General features: G+C 44.4%; 1 protein-coding gene across 2 annotated transcripts in view; it reads right to left on the bottom strand.

Annotated features, from left to right (window-relative positions):
- FZD3 (frizzled class receptor 3) overlaps positions 1-20132 on the bottom strand; it is a 79286-nt gene that overhangs the window by 29570 nt on the left and 29584 nt on the right. For both annotated transcript variants that reach the window (XM_073586338.1, XM_073586339.1), the window contains exons 3-4: positions 5439-5635; positions 2377-3394 (exon numbers count right to left, since the gene is read on the bottom strand). In XM_073586338.1, coding sequence (XP_073442439.1) covers positions 2377-3394; positions 5439-5635 — 1215 coding nt within the window. The remainder of the gene's footprint in view (positions 1-2376; positions 3395-5438; positions 5636-20132) is intronic.

The following is a 20132-nucleotide window of genomic DNA, read 5'->3' as shown; positions in this document are numbered from 1 at the left end:
TTTTTGATCCCACCATTACAGACAATGAAAAGTTGTTAATGGCTAATAAATTGCTCAGTAGCACAGATGTGATCTACCCCTGATAGGACGCGGACACCGATGTTCTTCAAAGCCGGCCGATAACCCCGCACCGGCCCTCCTGCCTTGATATTGACTCTGCAGCCCAGGTAATCTATAATCTCTGGCAGCTCAATGATATTTACTCATAAACATCAAACGGCCTCTTTTTTCATCCTCACGGCCTCGAGTAAAGGCGGGCCCTGGATCAATTGTAACAGAGGCCATTAACCCTTCTCCGTCGTGACCCCGGTCTTTTTCCACCCAAGCATCACTCATGAATAGGAATTTTTGGGTTGGTCCCTATAGCATTGAAACCTCTGGACTACCCTTGGGCCATATGGAAAAGTTTTCAGTACTACGAACAAATAACCGCCATCTTATATCAGGTCAGGTAGAGAATAAGTAGTAAGGCTCTGCATACAACGGACCACCAGTTACTAATAATAACTTGAGGTTTGATTTTCACAGCAGGTCGTAAAATGAGACGCTGTAAATCATAGTCTGGTTCGCTGACATCTAGAGGCCGAGCTGAAAATGACAATCAAATCGGAAACTGATAAAATTAGCTTGTGTCGTGCATGGAGTTGGAAGTGGAGCCGCCATATGGGCCGAAGGGGCTCTAAAGATAATTATTTGTATGTTTTATATGATGGAGTTGTGCAAAAAGATTTGCAAGGGGCCTGGTCCAGTCCGAACCTCCCACTACATGCGGCGTCCCCAGCGTCTCTACTACGATATCATGCTAGCGTCCCGCCACAAAGTAGATATTAAGTGGACAACTTCCTTAATTAACATTTTGCTGAAAAAGAAAAAAAAAAAAAAAAAAAAAAAAAAAAAAAAAATCGATTTCTTCCTTGCTGATGGCTGATCCTAAAACATGTCTGTGCAGAATGCAGAGGCAGTCTGTGATACAGCAGATTTAATGCATTTGTAAAGGGCCCCTGAACAAACTTCCTCGTCAAAGGATTTTTTTTTCTATTATTTCAGACTGGCCAAAAATAGTCTAGTGCCTAATTAATGCCACCATACAGCGCTTGTACTGTACAGTCCTCACGTTATACCGCCATATAGTGCTGTCAAGTATACACAGAAAAATGCCATATGGTTGCTAGGTTGATAACTATAGGTGGCATGATGTCAGTTTTTATTGTGGTGGGTGGGAACGAGGTGGTAGACGGCCCCTTTTTCCTACTCTATGACCTGGTCATGTCATCGTTATCGGGAGGATTTTTCTAAGATTTTTTATAGGAAAAAAAAAGCAGAAACATCTGTCTGATGAGTCTCCAAAGTAAACACTGCCTAGCATTAATGTTACCGGCATTGTGTGCTGAAACAGAATACCGTCCTCTTATGTTCTGCATGATGCGAGTGCCTCATACCAGGTTTATTTACCAAGACCGGCACGGCGTGCCTTAAAAGCCGAGCGTGCAACCGAGGCCAGAACAGGAAACAATCCTCCCATTCTTATTATATCCAGTGTCTACTGCAATAATTAAGATAAAAAAGTCAAGGAATCTTAATGTGCCATTTAGTGCATTTTTCCTTAAAGGAGACCTACACCTAAAGACTTGTAATACCGTAGCAGGAAAAAGAATCTCTAGCTCTGTAGGACTCCGCGTATTTGTATATTATCAGTACTACAAGTACTGTATATTTCATTGATTCCTGTTTGAAAAAAAGCGCAATACCTTCTTCCTCCAGGGGTGGAGCTGTAGGGAAATTGAACAGTTGGTTTGCCTGGTTTTTCTTGATTACAACTGATCTGATCAGATGGGAAACTGTGATAAAGGATCCCACATGGTATGCTGCCTATATAAATAGATTTTTTTGGGAGCAAAAGTTCATGTGGGTTTGGATGAAGAACTAGAGGAGTTGTTAAAGTTTTTTTTTTTTTTTTCTAAGTAAAATTTTTTTCAACATAAATTTCTCATGATTAATATGCACCTGAAAAAGGTTAAAATTCAAAGCCCTAGACCACATTTGGTGAAGAATCCTGTATTTTTACCAAGAATTCCTATTGAGCACTGAGAGTTGCGGCACCGTCATCGATCAGCTGACTCAATGAGCTGCGGAAATCGTTTACTAGTACAGCGCCATAAACTTGGTAGTGGCTGTACCAGGTAATGCGCTTCAGAAAAATTCACCAGGAGCTGTGGCTAGTAGACAAGGAAGGTGACGAAGCACTTATCGAAACACTGAAGCCATTTCAGCCAGCTAGTTGGTGGGGTGTGGGGAGTCTTAAAGCAAGACCATCAATAGTGTAGTCCATGAAACCCCTTTGAATCCTAGAACAACAACAACCCTTTAAACTCTTACCTGGTAGGGACATGGTATGTGATATTCCTTGCAACGTTCTTGGATCCAGGTGGTCTCCCAAACCCCTCGATATGCCTGCTCGTAAAAATAGCAGCCGATCACGATTAAAAGGGGAACGAGGTAAAGTACGCTGAAGACCCCGATGCGGATCATAAATTTCACCAGTTTGTCCTGGTTTTCCTTTTCTAATGGAATTTCAATCCGTACTCGATTCAATGAAATAATCCCAGCCAGAAGGAGAGATACCCCAACCACGACGTTCAGGCAGAGAGGAGCCAGGACGAAGTATCTCAAGGCGTGGACATCGTAGAGGCCTACAAAACACACTCCGCTGATGTTGTCTCCTTCAATTTTGTTCATGGCTAGTAAGATGATGGTTAAGGTTCCAGGGATGCCCCATGCACTGGCATGAAATAATAGTGCTTTCTTCTCAATGGCTTCACTCCCCCATTTTGGAACGGCAGCCAGGAACCAAGTAATGGTAAGAATGACCCACCAAACGCTTCCGGCCATGGTGAAGAAGTAGAGAACCATGAAAAGCATGGTGCAGGACTTGTTGTGAGAGCCTTGGGTGACAGTAGAAGCCTTATATTTGCTGGGGCTGGCCGAGTTGCATGCTACACGGTCTTCTAATAAAAACCCAATGAAGAAGATCAACGACACCATCATGTAGCAGACAGCGTAAAATATGATAGGTCTCTCTGGGTAGCGAAATCTGGTTACATCGATAAGAAATGTCAAAAAGGTGAAGAGGGTGGCAGAGAGACAAACTATGGATATCACTCCGATAAAGTATCGAGCAAATGAAAGTTCTTCTCTTCGGAAGTACATGTGTGGGCAAGGTGGAGAGCAGTCACGTACTCCGAGAAAAGAGTAACCCAAATCTGGCTCAATTTTTAGCTCCCGAGGACACCAGAAGCCGTAGTCTTTTTGCACCGCTAGAGGGGTGATGTCCGTAGGCTCGCTGGAAAAGCTGATATCTACCAGACGGGGATAGGGCTCGTCACAATCAGGGAACCTGCAATGCAAAAATAAGACACGTAGTCACCAAGAAGTCTTGAACATCTACCGTTTTTCTATATTCGTAAAGATGACCAACATTTGTCCAAAATATCACATTTTTTACACAAGACTCTGTGGCATTGCACAATGGTCCAACCGGTAGAAGCAGATGGATCAGCAGTAAAGCAAAATTGGAAATGGTGATAAAACGAGACAGCCTAAAGCCGGGGTTACAATCTGCCCATAGCGAGACATGATGATTAGTACCCGGCATCAGTCGACTGGATAATTTAAGAGGACCCTAAAATGATCACTCTTGGTAGAGTGTCACTACAGGTCGTAATACCAATCTTTTGGTTACTACATATTTTCCATTGACCTATGTGCTTAGACGAGCACCTTTTAACTTTCAATTTCGTTGATCATCGTTCACTGTATCCTCGGCTTTTAGCTGGTCATGCACATTAGATGGCCATTACATGGCCGTCAGTCAAAAGATTGTTTGATAAACAGCAATTTTTGCTGAATCCCCGAATACAGGGACGTTCGTTCAGTCGACAGCCATCTCAGACGACTTCCCTGAAAGCATGGGCGCTCGTTTGGACAAGTGCTCCTGTGGGCTACAAGAAAAAAATGCCGACTAAAGTGTCAGCCGGCAGCTTCGGGCAGGGAGAACAATGTGATCGATAATCCGCAATCAGACATGTCCAATCGACATCTCTCCGGACCATCAGTCGTCCGGAGCCTCCATCGTCGGTCAGACCTGTTGATATTGGCAGGTTCAGCCGTCATTAGTCTAATTTCTACGACCGGCTTTAGTCTGTTGCGTTTTTTATCACCATTTCCAGTTTTGCTTTACTGCTGAACAATCTGCTCCCTTCATTGACCTGACCTGCCCAATGTACTAGGACATCATGCTCTCAGGGTGATTTATTAACACTTGTGTCCCCAACCCCCTTCTCTACCACCAGAGTTATTTTTGAGGCAGCAGGGGCCAACATAACAGGTGGTGTCCAGTTTCAGACCATCCTAATCCTCTTAGTGTAGACGACACGTATCACACGTAAAAAATCTTTACTGTAATTTCACCAAAAATTAGACATCAATTTGAAAAGAAAAAACATTATATCATTTTGGGCCTTGCTGTAAGGTTAACTTACAAAACATTCTCCTTGATAAATAGGTCTCGGGCTCAATTACTCGTACAAATTTGCTCCACCGTGGACCCGTAGCATGTAGTTTAGGGATGGAGCGTTGAGACCAGTTTTGGTGAAGATAATAAATATCGAAAAGTCTAAAACATTCCCTGTTGATGAATATTATTCTCATTCGGACATTTTGTGGGGTGAGGACTCTAAACGAATGGGAAAGTTTAAGAATGTCAAGGGGTCCAGCAAGTTTTACTATATAACATCAGACGGGAGGATTCTGGTCAAACCCCCCAAAATTTACAACCATGACAAAGTATTTGGTTTCAAGTGTATTACATGGGTGATTGTTACTGTCGTGACCTTTCTCCTTTGGAGTAATTTATAGTAAGAGACTGTCTCTCAGCTGTCTCTACCCTGACCTTCAGGTCCGGCCATAAAAGAGTCTTCATCACAAGGAATGCTCGGATGACACCTTATTCGTACTCGCTCATCACTAAGGATCTGTCCATTAGGGGTGACGGTCCCAGTGATTCAAGATTCTGCATTCCTGGAATCCTGCTACCCCTCAGGAAGACCCATTAATTTTATATGTTTAAGCAAGACGACTGCCATAGCATAGCCAATAGTGACGTACAATGCCAACTTTTACCCAATGAACATGTCTTGGACTTCTGACGGTCTCCACTAAGGTGACAGAGTTAGATCTTGAAGAGCAAGTCATAGGCTTCCTGGCCCACCACCCCTTGTCCTGCAAGTAGGTGTATAATCTATAAGATGACTGCGTCCTGGCGCAGGCGGCAAAATGATGCCCCTGTATCGCTCCACCTAAGTTAGGAACGAGATCTTCCAAGATTGATTTTTCACGTTTTCTACTTAGACCTTGGCATTGGATATGAGAACTAAAATTACCGGCTACACTCCATCTCCTCCGGCCACGACACGCCAAACATATCCATGAGCTTTCGGCAATCGTTGTACGCCCGCTGGCATAACCTTCGGCAAGGGAGGGTGACCCGGCCATATTCGGTGCAGACGGGTGCATAGAGAGCACACAGGAATGGCCTGAAGTCTTTGGAGCACTCAAGGTTTACCATGGGGTGGAAAAGCTGGAAAATATTAATAAAGAAAAAAAAACATTAACGGAAGGCACAATAATAGAGAAAATACATAAAACAGGTAACTTGTGACCACTGGCAATCAAATGATGACAATGTCCATACAACGTGAAGCTTTAGGGCAGAACTTTGACACGGAAGAAGAAAATCTGCTAGGTCATCCACATCTAGATGCAAACCTTCGACTATCTTCATTTTTGGCACGAATGTATTTTACACCGGCTTTCACCTAAAGGCTGGCGCATGTTATTTCGCCATTGTCTGTGCAGTCTAATTGAATCTCCACGTTCTTGGCGATTGTGGCATCCCATGACTTTGCTATGGATGGTGACGAGACATCAGGGGGTTGGACCAGATGGCCCAGGAGGTCCCTTCCAACTCTACTATTCTATGATTCTATAAGGAAAGACCTTTCATGGGAAACCTCTCCACCTTCACCGTTCGGCTGATAATTTATGATGAGGATAATAATTTGTAATATTCTTAATGAGACGCCAAAGTCATATACCGAAACGCGCCATCACGTAAAAGAGCCTAAAAGTCACTTAAAACAAAATCCTCAGCAATTATGAGATGCAAAAAAAAAAAAAAACTAACCGAGTCAGGATACGAGGAAAGCAGAGTGGAAACCAATATGGGCGTCATAGCATCCGATTATCACGTCCGCTTTCTATACAGATAGCACTTGCCTTAAACATTACAGACAATCTCTGACAGCGGCATTTAAGTGGCACAACCCCAGTGAGGCGCCCAAGACCCCCTTGTGATGTAATCATGGGTTGCTGTTCAGTCACGGCCATCTTGGCACTCCTGTAATTCCCAGCCACAGACCAACATACTCAAGTATTGGCATATATAGTCTGAATTATTAAATAGTTTAATAAATAAAAAAAAAAAATCCCGTAAAAAAACACACCACTTTAGAATTTGTCTTAATCTACTAAAAAAATAAATAAATAATAATAATAAAAATTATAGGAGTTTTGCATTGCCGTAATCACACTGATTTGGAGGATCGTGTCACCAGGTCATTTTTTAAAAAAAAACACAAAAATCAATTGCGAAAATTTTATTTTTTAAACATTTCACTTCCCTTAGAATTTTTTTCCCTCAATTTCCAGCACAATGTAATAGTAAAATGAGTGGCGCCATTCACAAATACAATTTGTCCTGCACACAAAAATAAAAAATAAATAAAACCTCATACGGATATGTAGATGGAAAAATAATTAAAAAAAAAAAAAAAAAAAAGTTATGGCTCTAAGAAGTGAAGGAGCAAAGAAAAAACAGGAAGAAAAAAAAAAATTGTTCTGCGTCGTTATGGGGGATAATGAATAATGTGGGTGTTCCAGGTACATTCAATACCCAGCTTTCCAGAGTCCTGAATGGCCAGCTTGTAAAATAAGACCTGGCGATTTATCACAAAAAGAAGTCTTTCAGGAGTCAGGAAAGTTTGGGCGGCAGCCTTATTATATGGTAGCCATATTGGTCACCCAGCTTTCCCAGGAACAGATAAAACATAGGAAAGGCTTAACAGAATGAGAAAAGCAAATCTTTCTGATAAGATTTATTACAAAGTTGCTTATTTTCACGTGTACTATTGATTTATGAAATAAAAATTAAAAACGACGGTTACTCTTTAAAGCCCAGTGATGAAGGAGTTAATTGATACCGCCCCCCATTAATAGCCCAGTAGGTGCAGCAGGAGACAGGGAGTTTTTAGTTTATGCAGAAACCCTCCAAATAGTTCTAATGTGATCTGCCTCCCACCCACGCACTCCAGGCCAAGACAAACACAATGGGGAAGATGAAGCAGAGAAGTTGCCCATAGGAACCAATCAGATAACAGCTCTTATTTTCAAGAGGACCTCTGAGAAATGAAAGCTGAAATCTGATTGGTTGCTATGGGCAACTGCTCTACTTTACCTTTTCACAATCTTAGAGAAATCTCCTTCAATAAAATGTTGTTTGGGACTCACAGGGAGTCATAGTGGAACTTGCACCCCTTTGTCTTCATAACGTATAACCTGTAAAGTGGATTTACATTAAAAACTAATAGGAATCATTTACGCTTTTTTTTTGGCAAATTTTCAGATATTTTTTGTAGAGCATCCTCTACAAAGAAACTGCATGTGCACATGATCTAGGGTTATGTTCACACAGTGTTTTGAGGATTTAAAAAAACCTCAAGTTTTCCAAGAGTATGCTGTGTAGAAATGTGGACAGTTTTACCCTGTTCCCACCCAGGAAGACAAAAACTGCACTGTGTGAATAAGGTTGTGCGGTTTTACATGTAAATAGCAGACCGAGACTGTCGAAGGGTTGAAAACGTGGCCCACGGGCCGTACAATGCCCTCCTCCCCTACCCAACCAATAGCCACAGCATTCAGACAGCCGTGAATACATTGGTGGAGAAGGGGCAGACGGCCCCTTCATCAATCAGTGTATGAGACAGATGACGCGCATACGTCATTCCATCACTGCGAAGAGTCAGTGCACCGGAGACAGGAGCAGAGGCATAGTAACTAACTGTGGTTAGTTATAACAAATTATAATTATCCTCCATCCCATAGTCGAGTACCCATATACCCATCATACATATCCGCCATCCCATAGTCCCGTGCCCATATACCCATCATACATATCCGCCATCCCATAGTCCCGTGCCCATATACCCATCATACATATCCGCCATCCCATAGTCCCGTGCCCATATACCCATCACACATCCTCCATCCCATAGTCCCGTGCCCATATACCCATCATACATATCCGCCATCCCATAGTCCCGTGCCCATATACCCATCATACATATCCGCCATCCCATAGTCCCGTGCCCATATACCCATCACATATCCTCCATCCCATAGTCCCGTGCCTATATACCCATCATACATATCCTCCATCCCATAGTCCCGTGCCCATATACCCATCATACATATCCGCCATTCCATAGTCCCGTGCCCATATACCCATCATACATATCCTGCATCCCATAGTCCCGTGCCCATATACCCATCATACATATCCTCCATCCCATAGTCCCGTGCCCATATACCCATCATACATATCCTCCATCCCATAGTCCCGTGCCCATATACCCATCATACATATCCTCCATCCCATAGTCTCATGCCCATATACCCATCACACATCCTTCATCTCATAGTCCCATGCCCATATACCCATCACACATCCTCCATCCCATAGTCCCGTGCCCATATACCCATCATACATATCCTCCATCCCATAGTCCCATGCCCATAAACCCATCATACATATCCTCCATCCCATAGTCCCGTGCCCATATACCCATCATACATATCCTCCATCCCATAGTCCCGTGCCCATATACCCATCATACATATCCGCCATTCCATAGTCCCGTGCCCATATACCCATCATACATATCCTCCATCCCATAGTCGAGTGCCCATATATCCATCTTACATATCCTCCATCCCAGTCCTGTTCCCATATACCCATCATACATATCCTCCATCCCATAGTCCCGTGCCCATATACCCATCACACATCCTTCATCTCATAGTCCCATGCCCATATACCCATCACACATCCTCCATCCCATAGTCCCGTGCCCATATACCCATCATACATATCCTCCATCCCATAGTCCCGTGCCCATATACCCATCATACATATCCTCCATCCCATAGTCCCATGCCCATATACCCATCATACATATCCTCCATCCCATAGTCTCATGCCCATATACCCATCACACATCCTTCATCCCATAGTCCCGTGCCCATATACCCATCATACATATCCTCCATCCCATAGTCCCATGCCCATAAACCCATCATACATATCCTCCATCCCATAGTCCCGTGCCCATATACCCATCATACATATCCTCCATCCCATAGTCCCGTGCCCATATACCCATCATACATATCCGCCATTCCATAGTCCCGTGCCCATATACCCATCATACATATCCTCCATCCCATAGTCGAGTGCCCATATATCCATCTTACATATCCTCCATCCCAGTCCTGTTCCCATATACCCATCATACATATCCTCCATCCCATAGTCCCGTGCCCATATACCCATCACACATCCTTCATCTCATAGTCCCATGCCCATATACCCATCACACATCCTCCATCCCATAGTCCCGTGCCCATATACCCATCATACATATCCTCCATCCCATAGTCCCGTGCCCATATACCCATCATACATATCCTCCATCCCATAGTCCCATGCCCATATACCCATCATACATATCCTCCATCCCATAGTCCCGTGCCCATATACCCATCATACATATCCGCCATTCCATAGTCCCGTGACCATATACCCGTCATACATATCCTCCATCCCATAGTCCAGTGCCCATATACCCATCATACACATCCTCCATCCCATAGTCAACCATTATGACATCATAATGAGCGGCGGGGCTTGATACACACACTTTCCCCATTATGTAGATAGGGGCAAAATTGTTTGGTGAATTGGAACCCGCGGGGTTAAAATTTCACCTCACAACATAGTTTAGGACACTCTCGGGGTCCAGACGTGTGACTGTGCCAAATTTTGTGGCTGTAGCTGCCTATCCCGGACATACACACACACATTGAGCTTTATATATTAGATATGATGTTTGTATATGTGGCGCCCCTGAGGCTCAGTCGCCACAGAGGTACTGCACCTTCTCCTAAAGGTGTAGTGCCCCACCACCCGGGTAAGTTGGGAACTCCTTTCCGCACTCCAACACCTGCACCCACACACAGGATAGTTCAGCACTGACCAGATTGCGGCTCCATGCTTAGAGGGTAGCAGAGCACCTTTCCTGGTTCCTTGCTTCATAACACGAGATGTGCTGGGAGGTGGGTGGAGTTGGATATAAAAGAGTGGGAAAGTTGAGAATTACAGTGCAGTCTGACAGAGGGTCAGAGAGGAAGGAAGCCACTCGGGAGGAGTGGGGAATCCCTGGAAGAAGGGATGGAGGAAGGAGTGCTGAAGCTGCCTCAGTGATCTGAGCCAGCTGGCACGGGAAAGGAACAGAAGAAGAAAGACGTAGAACTGCAACCTAAGCTTCCATAAGAGAGAGAAGGAACAGCGCGGAATGAAGGAGTAGGAGAACAGAGAGGAGCTGTGGGTTGGAAGAGGAACCCTGCCTATAGGTTCTCAGCGCAAGGCCGGGGCCCGGTCCCCGAGGTTGTATGGACACTTATGGTTCTGCAGCAGACACCGGTGGAGTAGTTGGCTGTAAATGTACTACTCCCATCCAAGACTTGGGGCACAAAAGCAACTGAATAGAGAGCCAGGACTCTGGAGAAGGGAGTCCCCGAGAGAGGCTACAGCTGTCTGTCATACAAGTAGAGTTGTTAGGAACATCTGACAGGAGGAACTTCAGAGTACTGGAGCTCTTCACACCTTAAGGCGCAATAGAGGAGTCGTTCAGGAGAGGTACATGTTGGCGGAGAGGAGAATCCTGACTTGCCCGGGAGGTTGATTGAGTCTCTACCCCGGAGGACACGGCACGGAGGCAGGCACCAGTGTGTACCACGGACTGTGAGTAAAGCTTTGGAACTGCAAGCCCTGGTGTCTTCCATTCACTTGTGCGCCAACACCGTCAGCACTGCTATATCTGGGTACCAACATTCCTCACACCGCTTGCGCCTATACACTGCCCTGGGGATACAGCTTCACCTGTGGGGAGCTACACCATCTATGCTGCAACATACCATCAGCCCCAGAGGATCTGCACGCAGCGTTGGCTTAACATCTTGCTTGGTGGCATCACGAACTATTCCATTCCATTAACTACATCTCCCCATTACTTGGGCGTCCAGGGCCACAGACCGGGTCCCCGCTGCTGTGACACATCCCACTGACACCGGCCCAGTACAGAGTACCCCACAGCCCTGGCAGGGCAACCCATATACATAAAGCTGTGTGGGGCTCACTCTGTATATGGGAGGACTCATGCTATATATACGGGAAGCTATGTGGAGGCTCATGTTGTATATAGGAGGCCATGTGGAGGCTCATGTTGTATATAGGAGGCCATGTGGAGGCTCATGTTGTATATAGGAGGCCATGTGGAGGCTCATACTGTATATAGGAGGCCCTGTGGAGGCTCATACTGTATATAGGAGGCCCTGTGGAGGCTCATACTGTATATAGGAGGCCCTGTGGAGGCTCATACTGTATATAGGAGGCCCTGTGGAGGCTCATACTGTATATAGGAGGCCCTGTGGAGGCTCATACTGTATATAGGAGGCCCTGTGGAGGCTCATACTGTATATAGGAGGCCCTGTGGAGGCTCATACTGTATATAGGAGGCCCTGTGGAGGCTCATACTGTATATAGGAGGCCCTGTGGAGGCTCATACTGTATATAGGAGGCCCTGTGGAGGCTCATACTGTATATAGGAGGCCCTGTGGAGGCTCATACTGTATATAGGAGGCCCTGTGGAGGCTCATACTGTATATAGGAGGCCCTGTGGAGGCTCATACTGTATATAGGAGGCCCTGTGGAGGCTCATACTGTATATAGGAGGCCCTGTGGAGGCTCATACTGTATATAGGAGGCCCTGTGGAGGCTCATACTGTATATAGGAGGCCCTGTGGAGGCTCATACTGTATATAGGAGGCCCTGTGGAGGCTCATACTGTATATAGGAGGCCCTGTGGAGGCTCATACTGTATATAGGAGGCCCTGTGGAGGCTCATACTGTATATAGGAGGCCCTGTGGAGGCTCATACTGTATATAGGAGGCCCTGTGGAGGCTCATACTGTATATAGGAGGCCCTGTGGAGGCTCATACTGTATATAGGAGGCCCTGTGGAGGCTCATACTGTATATAGGAGGCCCTGTGGAGGCTCATACTGTATATAGGAGGCCCTGTGGAGGCTCATACTGTATATAGGAGGCCCTGTGGAGGCTCATACTGTATATAGGAGGCCCTGTGGAGGCTCATACTGTATATAGGAGGCCCTGTGGAGGCTCATACTGTATATAGGAGGCCCTGTGGAGGCTCATACTGTATATAGGAGGCCCTGTGGAGGCTCATACTGTATATAGGAGGCCCTGTGGAGGCTCATACTGTATATAGGAGGCCCTGTGGAGGCTCATACTGTATATAGGAGGCCCTGTGGAGGCTCATACTGTATATAGGAGGCCCTGTGGAGGCTCATACTGTATATAGGAGGCCCTGTGGAGGCTCATACTGTATATAGGAGGCCCTGTGGAGGCTCATACTGTATATAGGAGGCCCTGTGGAGGCTCATACTGTATATAGGAGGCCCTGTGGAGGCTCATACTGTATATAGGAGGCCCTGTGGAGGCTCATACTGTATATAGGAGGCCATGTGGAGTCTCATGCCGTACATTGGAGGCTTACTGCAGGAGTTAGGAGGAGTGAGTGAAGCGCAGTTGCATGGACAAGTTCAGGTTCTGGGGGCTGCTAGGGACAGCATGTGTCAATCCTTCAAGGCAGTGGGAGGCCAAACTGAAATCCATTATGTGACATCTGGAGCTTAGGGCTCTGGCCATGTACCATGGAGCGGGCCTGGTCTTCTGACATTTCAAAGTCGGTGGACATGGTATTACGTGGGGGGGGCAGGTGGCCGGTACCAGGTGCACTGCTGAAGTGGAGAGGAAATCCCTGAGGTTGACAGAGTCAGTAGGCTTGGGGATAGTCCAGGAAGAACGAGTGGCAGGGGAGAAGAGTTGTTGCGCTAAGGAGGAAGGAAATAGGAATTGCTGTGCCCTATCCCACTTGTTACCACCTGATGAACTTGAACTGAACAGTAAAGGTTTGCCTGATGTAAAGAACTTGGTGTCCCCTGAATTGTGTGCGGCGGCTCCTGAGAACGAAGGCCTGGAGACAGAAGAGGCCTGGAAACAGAAGAGGCCTACCTATGGCCTACAAGTGACTGATTCACCCCACACCTTACAGCACACTTGGACTCGGACACAGTTTGTCTATAAATTGCCAGAGGGAAACTGGACAGAGGCTCGGTCATGACTACTGCCAGGGCAGGATTGGCCATCTGGCAATTCTGGAAATGCCAGATGAGCATGTCTGGTTGTGGGCCACCTTGTCTGCTACGTTGATAACAGAATCAGTGTTCTCAAGACAAATAAACAATAGAAAAAGACAGACTTGTGACGGAGGAATCATTAGCAATATTGGTCTTGTAGTAAATCTTGATTTCCTCCATGCAGGGTAATATTAGTAATATATGATATCCCATCTGGTGCTTGGGGTTGGGACAGCATGGGCCTGTGCGATTTCCAATGCCAGGGTTGAATTTCAGCCTCAGTCCGTACCTGACTGCAACGGCTTCAGGAAAAGATTCTTTTGTGGTGCGTTTTTGGAAGCAATTCTTATTTTCTAAAGCCGTTTTGGAGAGGCTGGAATGAGTATTTTTCCTAAAATATTCTTGGCAGCCTTTTGACTGTACAGTGCCTAGTTGGGAGAGGTGTAATTCAGAATCTGCACTTTTTTTGCACCGGGTGTTTAAACACCTCTTCAGGGGAAAAAAAACAAAAAACCCAAAATATTCAAAAATACTCCAGCACATAAACTGTATAGGGGATTTCTCATAGGTGTAGGAAGAATTTTCCAAGTGTGTTGTTTTTTTATTAAAAGGTTTTCTGGCTGAAAAATCCACACACAAAAAGGGTGCAAAGCTGATTAACAAGGATATGAAATGTCGTCACTAGTGTTGAGCATTCCGATACCGCAAGTATCGGGTATCGGCCGATACTTGCTGTATCGGAATTCCGATACCGACTTCCGATATTTTTTCAATATCGGAATTCGGCATCGGAATCGGAAGTTCAGTTGATTGACGGCCTGACGTCATCATGATGCGCGGTGTGTGCGCATCATGATGCGCCGTCATTTCGGGCCTTCCGGGGGTCTCTGCCGGCCTGCCGGGGGGCTGTGCCGGCCTGCCGGGGGGCTGTGTGGACTGCCCGGGGTCTGTACCGGCCTGCCGGGGGGCTGTGCCGGCCTGCCGGTGGTCTGTGCACCCTGTGGGGGTCTGTACCGGCCTGCCGGGGGGCTGTGCCGGCCTGCCGGGGGGCTGTGCTGATGTCCGGGGGTCTGTGCAAGCATCGTCCGATGGGACTACAAGTCCCATCGGGCGATGCCTGCTACCATGACAGTGATTGACACATTAGCCAATGATGGGACAGTAGTAGTCCCATCATCCGGCTAATGTGTTAAATGTTAAAAAAAAAAAAAAAAAAAAAAAAAAATACTACATACATACTACATGCATGCTACATACATACTACATGCTACATACATACTACATACATGCTACATACATACTACATGCATGCTACATACTACATATATACTACATACATACTACATACATACTGCATGCTACATACATACTACATACATACTACATGCATGCTACATACATACTACATGCTACATACATACCACATACATACTACATATATACTACATGCATGCTACATACATACTACATGCTACATACATACCACATATATACTACATACATACTACATATATACTGCATGCTACATACATACTACATATATACTACATGCATGCTACATACATACTACATGCTACATACATACCACATACATACTACATACATGCTACATACATACTACATGCTACATACATACTACATATATACTACATGCATGCTACATACATACTACATATATACTACATGCATGCTACATACATACTACATGCTACATACATACCACATATATACTACATACATACAATACATTCATACAATACATACATAGACATACAGTACATATAACATAGAGTAACATACTTACCAATACTTGTCACATTGTTCCCCGAAGCCATTGTCGTCTACGGAATAAATATTAACATAACAAACCACAAAAATACTCACCCACGATCCGAAGCAGTCCACGAGTGTGTCCCACGACGATCTTGGGTAGAGAACTGCAGCATCAGATGATGCTGCCGTTCTCTACGGGCTGCAGGAATCCAATGACGGAAGGTAGGTATCCTTCCGCACTGTATTCCTCCGCCACTTAAAAAAAAAAAGTCCCTAGTCTCACTTTATGCCATTGCTGTGTGGGAAATTCCCACACAGCAATGGCATAAAGTGAGACTAGGGACTTTTTTTTTTTTAAGTGGCGGAGGAATACAGTGCGGAAGGATACCTACCTTCCGTCATTGGATTCCTGCAGCCCGTAGAGAACGGCAGCATCATCTGATGCTGCAGTTCTCTACCCAAGATCGTCGTGGGACACACTCGTGGACTGCTTCGGATCGTGGGTGAGTATTTTTGTGGTTTGTTATGTTAATATTTATTCCGTAGACGACAATGGCTTCGGGGAACAATGTGACAAGTATTGGTAAGTATGTTACTCTATGTTATATGTACTGTATGTCTATGTATGTATTGTATGAATGTATTGTATGTATGTAGTATATATGTGGTATGTATGTAGCATGTAGTATGTATGTAGTATGTATGTAGCATGCATGTAGCATGTAGTATGTATGTAGCATGCATGTAGTATATATGTAGTATGTATGTAGCATGTAGTATGTATGTAGCATGTATGTAGTATGTATGTGGTATGTATGTAGCATGTAGTATGTATGTAGTATGTATGTAGCATGCATGTAGTATATATGTAGTATGTATGTAGTATATATGTGGTATGTATGTAGCATGTAGTATGTATGTAGTATGTATGTAGCATGTAGTATGTATGTAGTATGTATGTAGTATATATGTGGTATGTATGTAGCATGTAGTATGTATGTAGTATGTATGTAGCATGCATGTAGCATGTAGCATGCATGTAGTATATATGTAGTATGTATGTAGCATGTAGTATGTATGTAGCATGTAGTATGTATGTAGTATGTATGTAGTATGTATGTGGTATGTATGTAGCATGTAGTATGTATGTAGCATGCATGTAGTATATATGTAGTATGAATGTAGCATGTATGTAGTATGTAGTATGAATGTAGCATGTATGTAGCATGTATGTAGTATGTATGTAGCATGTAATTTTTTTTTTTTTTTTTTACATTCAACACATTAGCCGGATGATGGGACTACTACTGTCCCATCATTGGCTAATGTGTCAATCACTGTCATGGTAGCAGGCATCGCCCGATGGGACTTGTAGTCCCATCGGACGATGCCTGCACAGCCCCCCGGCAGGCCGGCACAGCCCCCCGGCAGGCCGGCACAGCCCCCCGGCAGGCCGGCACAGCCCCCCGGCACAGACCACCGGAGCCTGCACAGACCCCCTGGCAGGCCGGCACAGACCCCCGAAAGGCCCGTACAGACCCCAGAGAGGCTGTACAAGGGCAGGAAAGGGTTTTTCTTATTCCGATACCGGAAGTCCCATAGACTTGAATGGGACTTCCGGTATCGGAATCGGCGATACCGATACTTTTTTTAAAGATCGGCCGATACCATCCGATACGATACTTTGAAGTATCGGACGGTATCGCTCAACTCTAGTCGTCACAGGTCAGGAATGTGGAAAAATCTTATTATCTGTCCCAGAGACTGACTATTCCTAGAGAACAATGAGGATACTGGCATAGGCCGGTGTAGGGGGGGGAGGTATTCTGATAATAAACGTGTAACACTGGAAGGGAAGTTTCATGATGGGAGGTGAGGAGGATTGTCAGCCACCAGGTTTGGCAATGGTCACAGGTAATCGGCATAAGAGCCGGTATTACAAGATCAGATCGGATTTTCAAAATATCAATCCTGAGCCAAACAAACACTGATCTGCTCCTCTTCTCCGGTGCCAAGACGTAATAAAAATGCATATGTGAGCTTAAATTCCAGGCGATTACACCCTTGATGGGGGGAGATTTACTAAATCCAATTCCTTGACTGTGGGGTCAACCCCATACAACCCTAGTCTATGTCATCATTGGTTTACTTGCACCACCACTGCCCTTTGCATCAAGTGAGGTTTACCGGGAGCCGATGTCGTAATAGGTCGTGTCGCAGATCTTTAAAAGATTTTGTTTGCTTTGAAAGCACGAATAGTTGCAGGTGGCATTATTCCGGTTGTTAAAAGGGACGGAAATCCTGACGGATCCTATCATAGAGCCCGCCAAACCCAAAGTAGAGCAAACCGATCAAAAGGTCAAAACTAAACAGATATGTTAATAGGAGACAGGATTATGAGATATCTAAAGGCTTTGGCGCCTCTTCTTAAGTGAAAAGGTTTCCAGATCAGGTGGTAATTGGGCCACACATGGAGGAGATTTGGAAGTTATCAAAGGAGAAGCTAGGCTATAATGCAAAAAACTATATAGTTGGGCTTCACCTTAACTACCAATCTTCAGGCTTGATCCTAACTTAACACCAGGCAAAGAAGATCTGATCTGGTCTACACAAAGACTAAGGGCCTACATACACATTAGGCCAATGTTGGCCAAACAAGCCAATATCAACCGATTTTTTAGGCGTGTGACAATCCTAAAAAAAAAAAAAATCAGGTGGGTTAAGGATCTGACATCTCAGATTTCGGACTTGCGATCTTTTTGTTCTCATTAAGATAAGTTACCACCTGAAATGTCCAGCACCGTCTTTCTCATAAAGAACACAGGAGAGCTCAATTGAGACAACGCTCCTGTGTATGGCAGAACCATCTTTCCGACGTCAGCCATCTAAAGCGTATGGGGGGCTTAAGACTACCCCCTTCAAACTGAACCCTCTTAACAGGGCACGAAAAAAAAAAAAAAAAAAAACCATTGAAGACATGACTAACCAATGAACCAAGCTATGCTTCTAGAGTCTCATGTCCAGCACATTTCTATGGTGTCATTGATTAATGATCTTGGTTAATAATTTAAGGGGGTGGAATAATTGTTCAGACAAAATGTGGTGTTAGCGACTGAAGAGCGTGGGAGAACCACTGGACCATGGTCAAAAGGGTTAGTAGGGTCGTTGTCTGGATAAAGGCCCCCTCCCCGATTCCTATGCACTTTTGGGCTCTCCAAAAAGCCTTGATGTTTTTGGAAAATAGGAGGAATCTTTTTTTCAAACACTCTTTTTCAAACATATTTTTGGTGCCTGGACAGTTAGTTGTATCCAAACCCTGCTTTCTGATGTGCCCAGAAAGAGAAAACCAGAGCTATAAATAAGCTAGTGTTTAGTTCAATTTACAGTATAGTTCTTAGGATTAACCAGACGAGAAGATGTTGGAGACCTTGGCCTATAGAAAAGTACATGAGATATATCCAGTTACTGCACTTGTATATGGTCGGTTCTTATACCTTTACCACACTGGGCCTTTAGAGAACATGAGAACGATCTCTATGGCTCAAATTTCACACTCTACTGAGAAGTACTTGGCCATAAAACTAATAGCCTGAAGAGTATAACAGATAGGAATACTAGGAGAGGCATTGTGGTAAAACTAGTTGTAGCCACAAAATCTGGCACCTCAAGAGCATACTTCTCCGAAACGTCTGAGTATAACCATTACCTGGAAACCAACATATACATAAAAAAAAGGTATAATATATTCTTCTAACGGAAGAATCACCCTTTAGTATCACCAAGAACAAAAGCAAAATACTGAATATCCATGTAATAGAGTAAAAAGCAACAGTCTCCACACTCCAGAATATTCTCCAAAATTGTACAGAAGAAAAATGTTCATTAACTGTGTTATGGGTCTCCAAAACCCAACATGGCCCTAATTTTAGGGTATTTTTATGAAGGGTTATTAAATTCCTTGTAAACCCATCCTTTAGTATGAATGTCATTGATGACCTTCAAAACTTGGACAATATACACCACCTGCTGTGAGAACAATTCATCAATGCTGTTTTGCAAAGTACTTGAATGTACAAGGTTAAGAAATTTTGTAGCGGTGTGGGACAGTAGGATATCCGAGTGTTTCAAGTGGGTTACCACAATACTCTGTCCTGGCCCCAGTGTTCAACATTTTTCTAAATGATCTACATAAGGGAACTGAAGGTAAACTAATCAAATTTGTAGACTGGGAAAAGCTAGGAGGGATAGTTAAAACTAGAGAAGACAGAGAAAAGATCCAAAAGGATCTATGGGCAGAGACTAATAGAAGGGTATTTAACAAAGAGAAATGCAAGATTCTACATCTGGGCAAGAAAAATGAAAATGACATCTGCAGAATGGGAGGAATAAAACTAAGCAACAGCATGTGTGAAAAAGATTTGGGTTCACTAATAGATCACAAACTGCAAATGAGTCAACAGTGTGATGCAGTAGAGATAAAGGCAAACACAGTTCTAGGATGTATTAATAGAAGAATAGTGTCTAGATCACGTGAAGTAGTTATCCTCCTCTACTCCTCCTTGGTGAGGTCTCATCTGGAATACTGTGCCCAGTTCTGGACACTACATTTTTAAAAAGACATTGAAAAACTGGAGCAAGTTCAGGGAAGAGCTACCAGGATGGTGAGCGGACTGCAAAGTATGTCCTAGG

This window comes from Dendrobates tinctorius, unplaced genomic scaffold, assembly GCF_039654945.1.
Source record: "Dendrobates tinctorius isolate UK_male_01 unplaced genomic scaffold, ASM3965494v1 ptg000093l, whole genome shotgun sequence".
NCBI lineage: Eukaryota > Metazoa > Chordata > Amphibia > Anura > Dendrobatidae > Dendrobates > Dendrobates tinctorius.
This window is presented reverse-complemented; position numbering and strand designations above follow the sequence as displayed.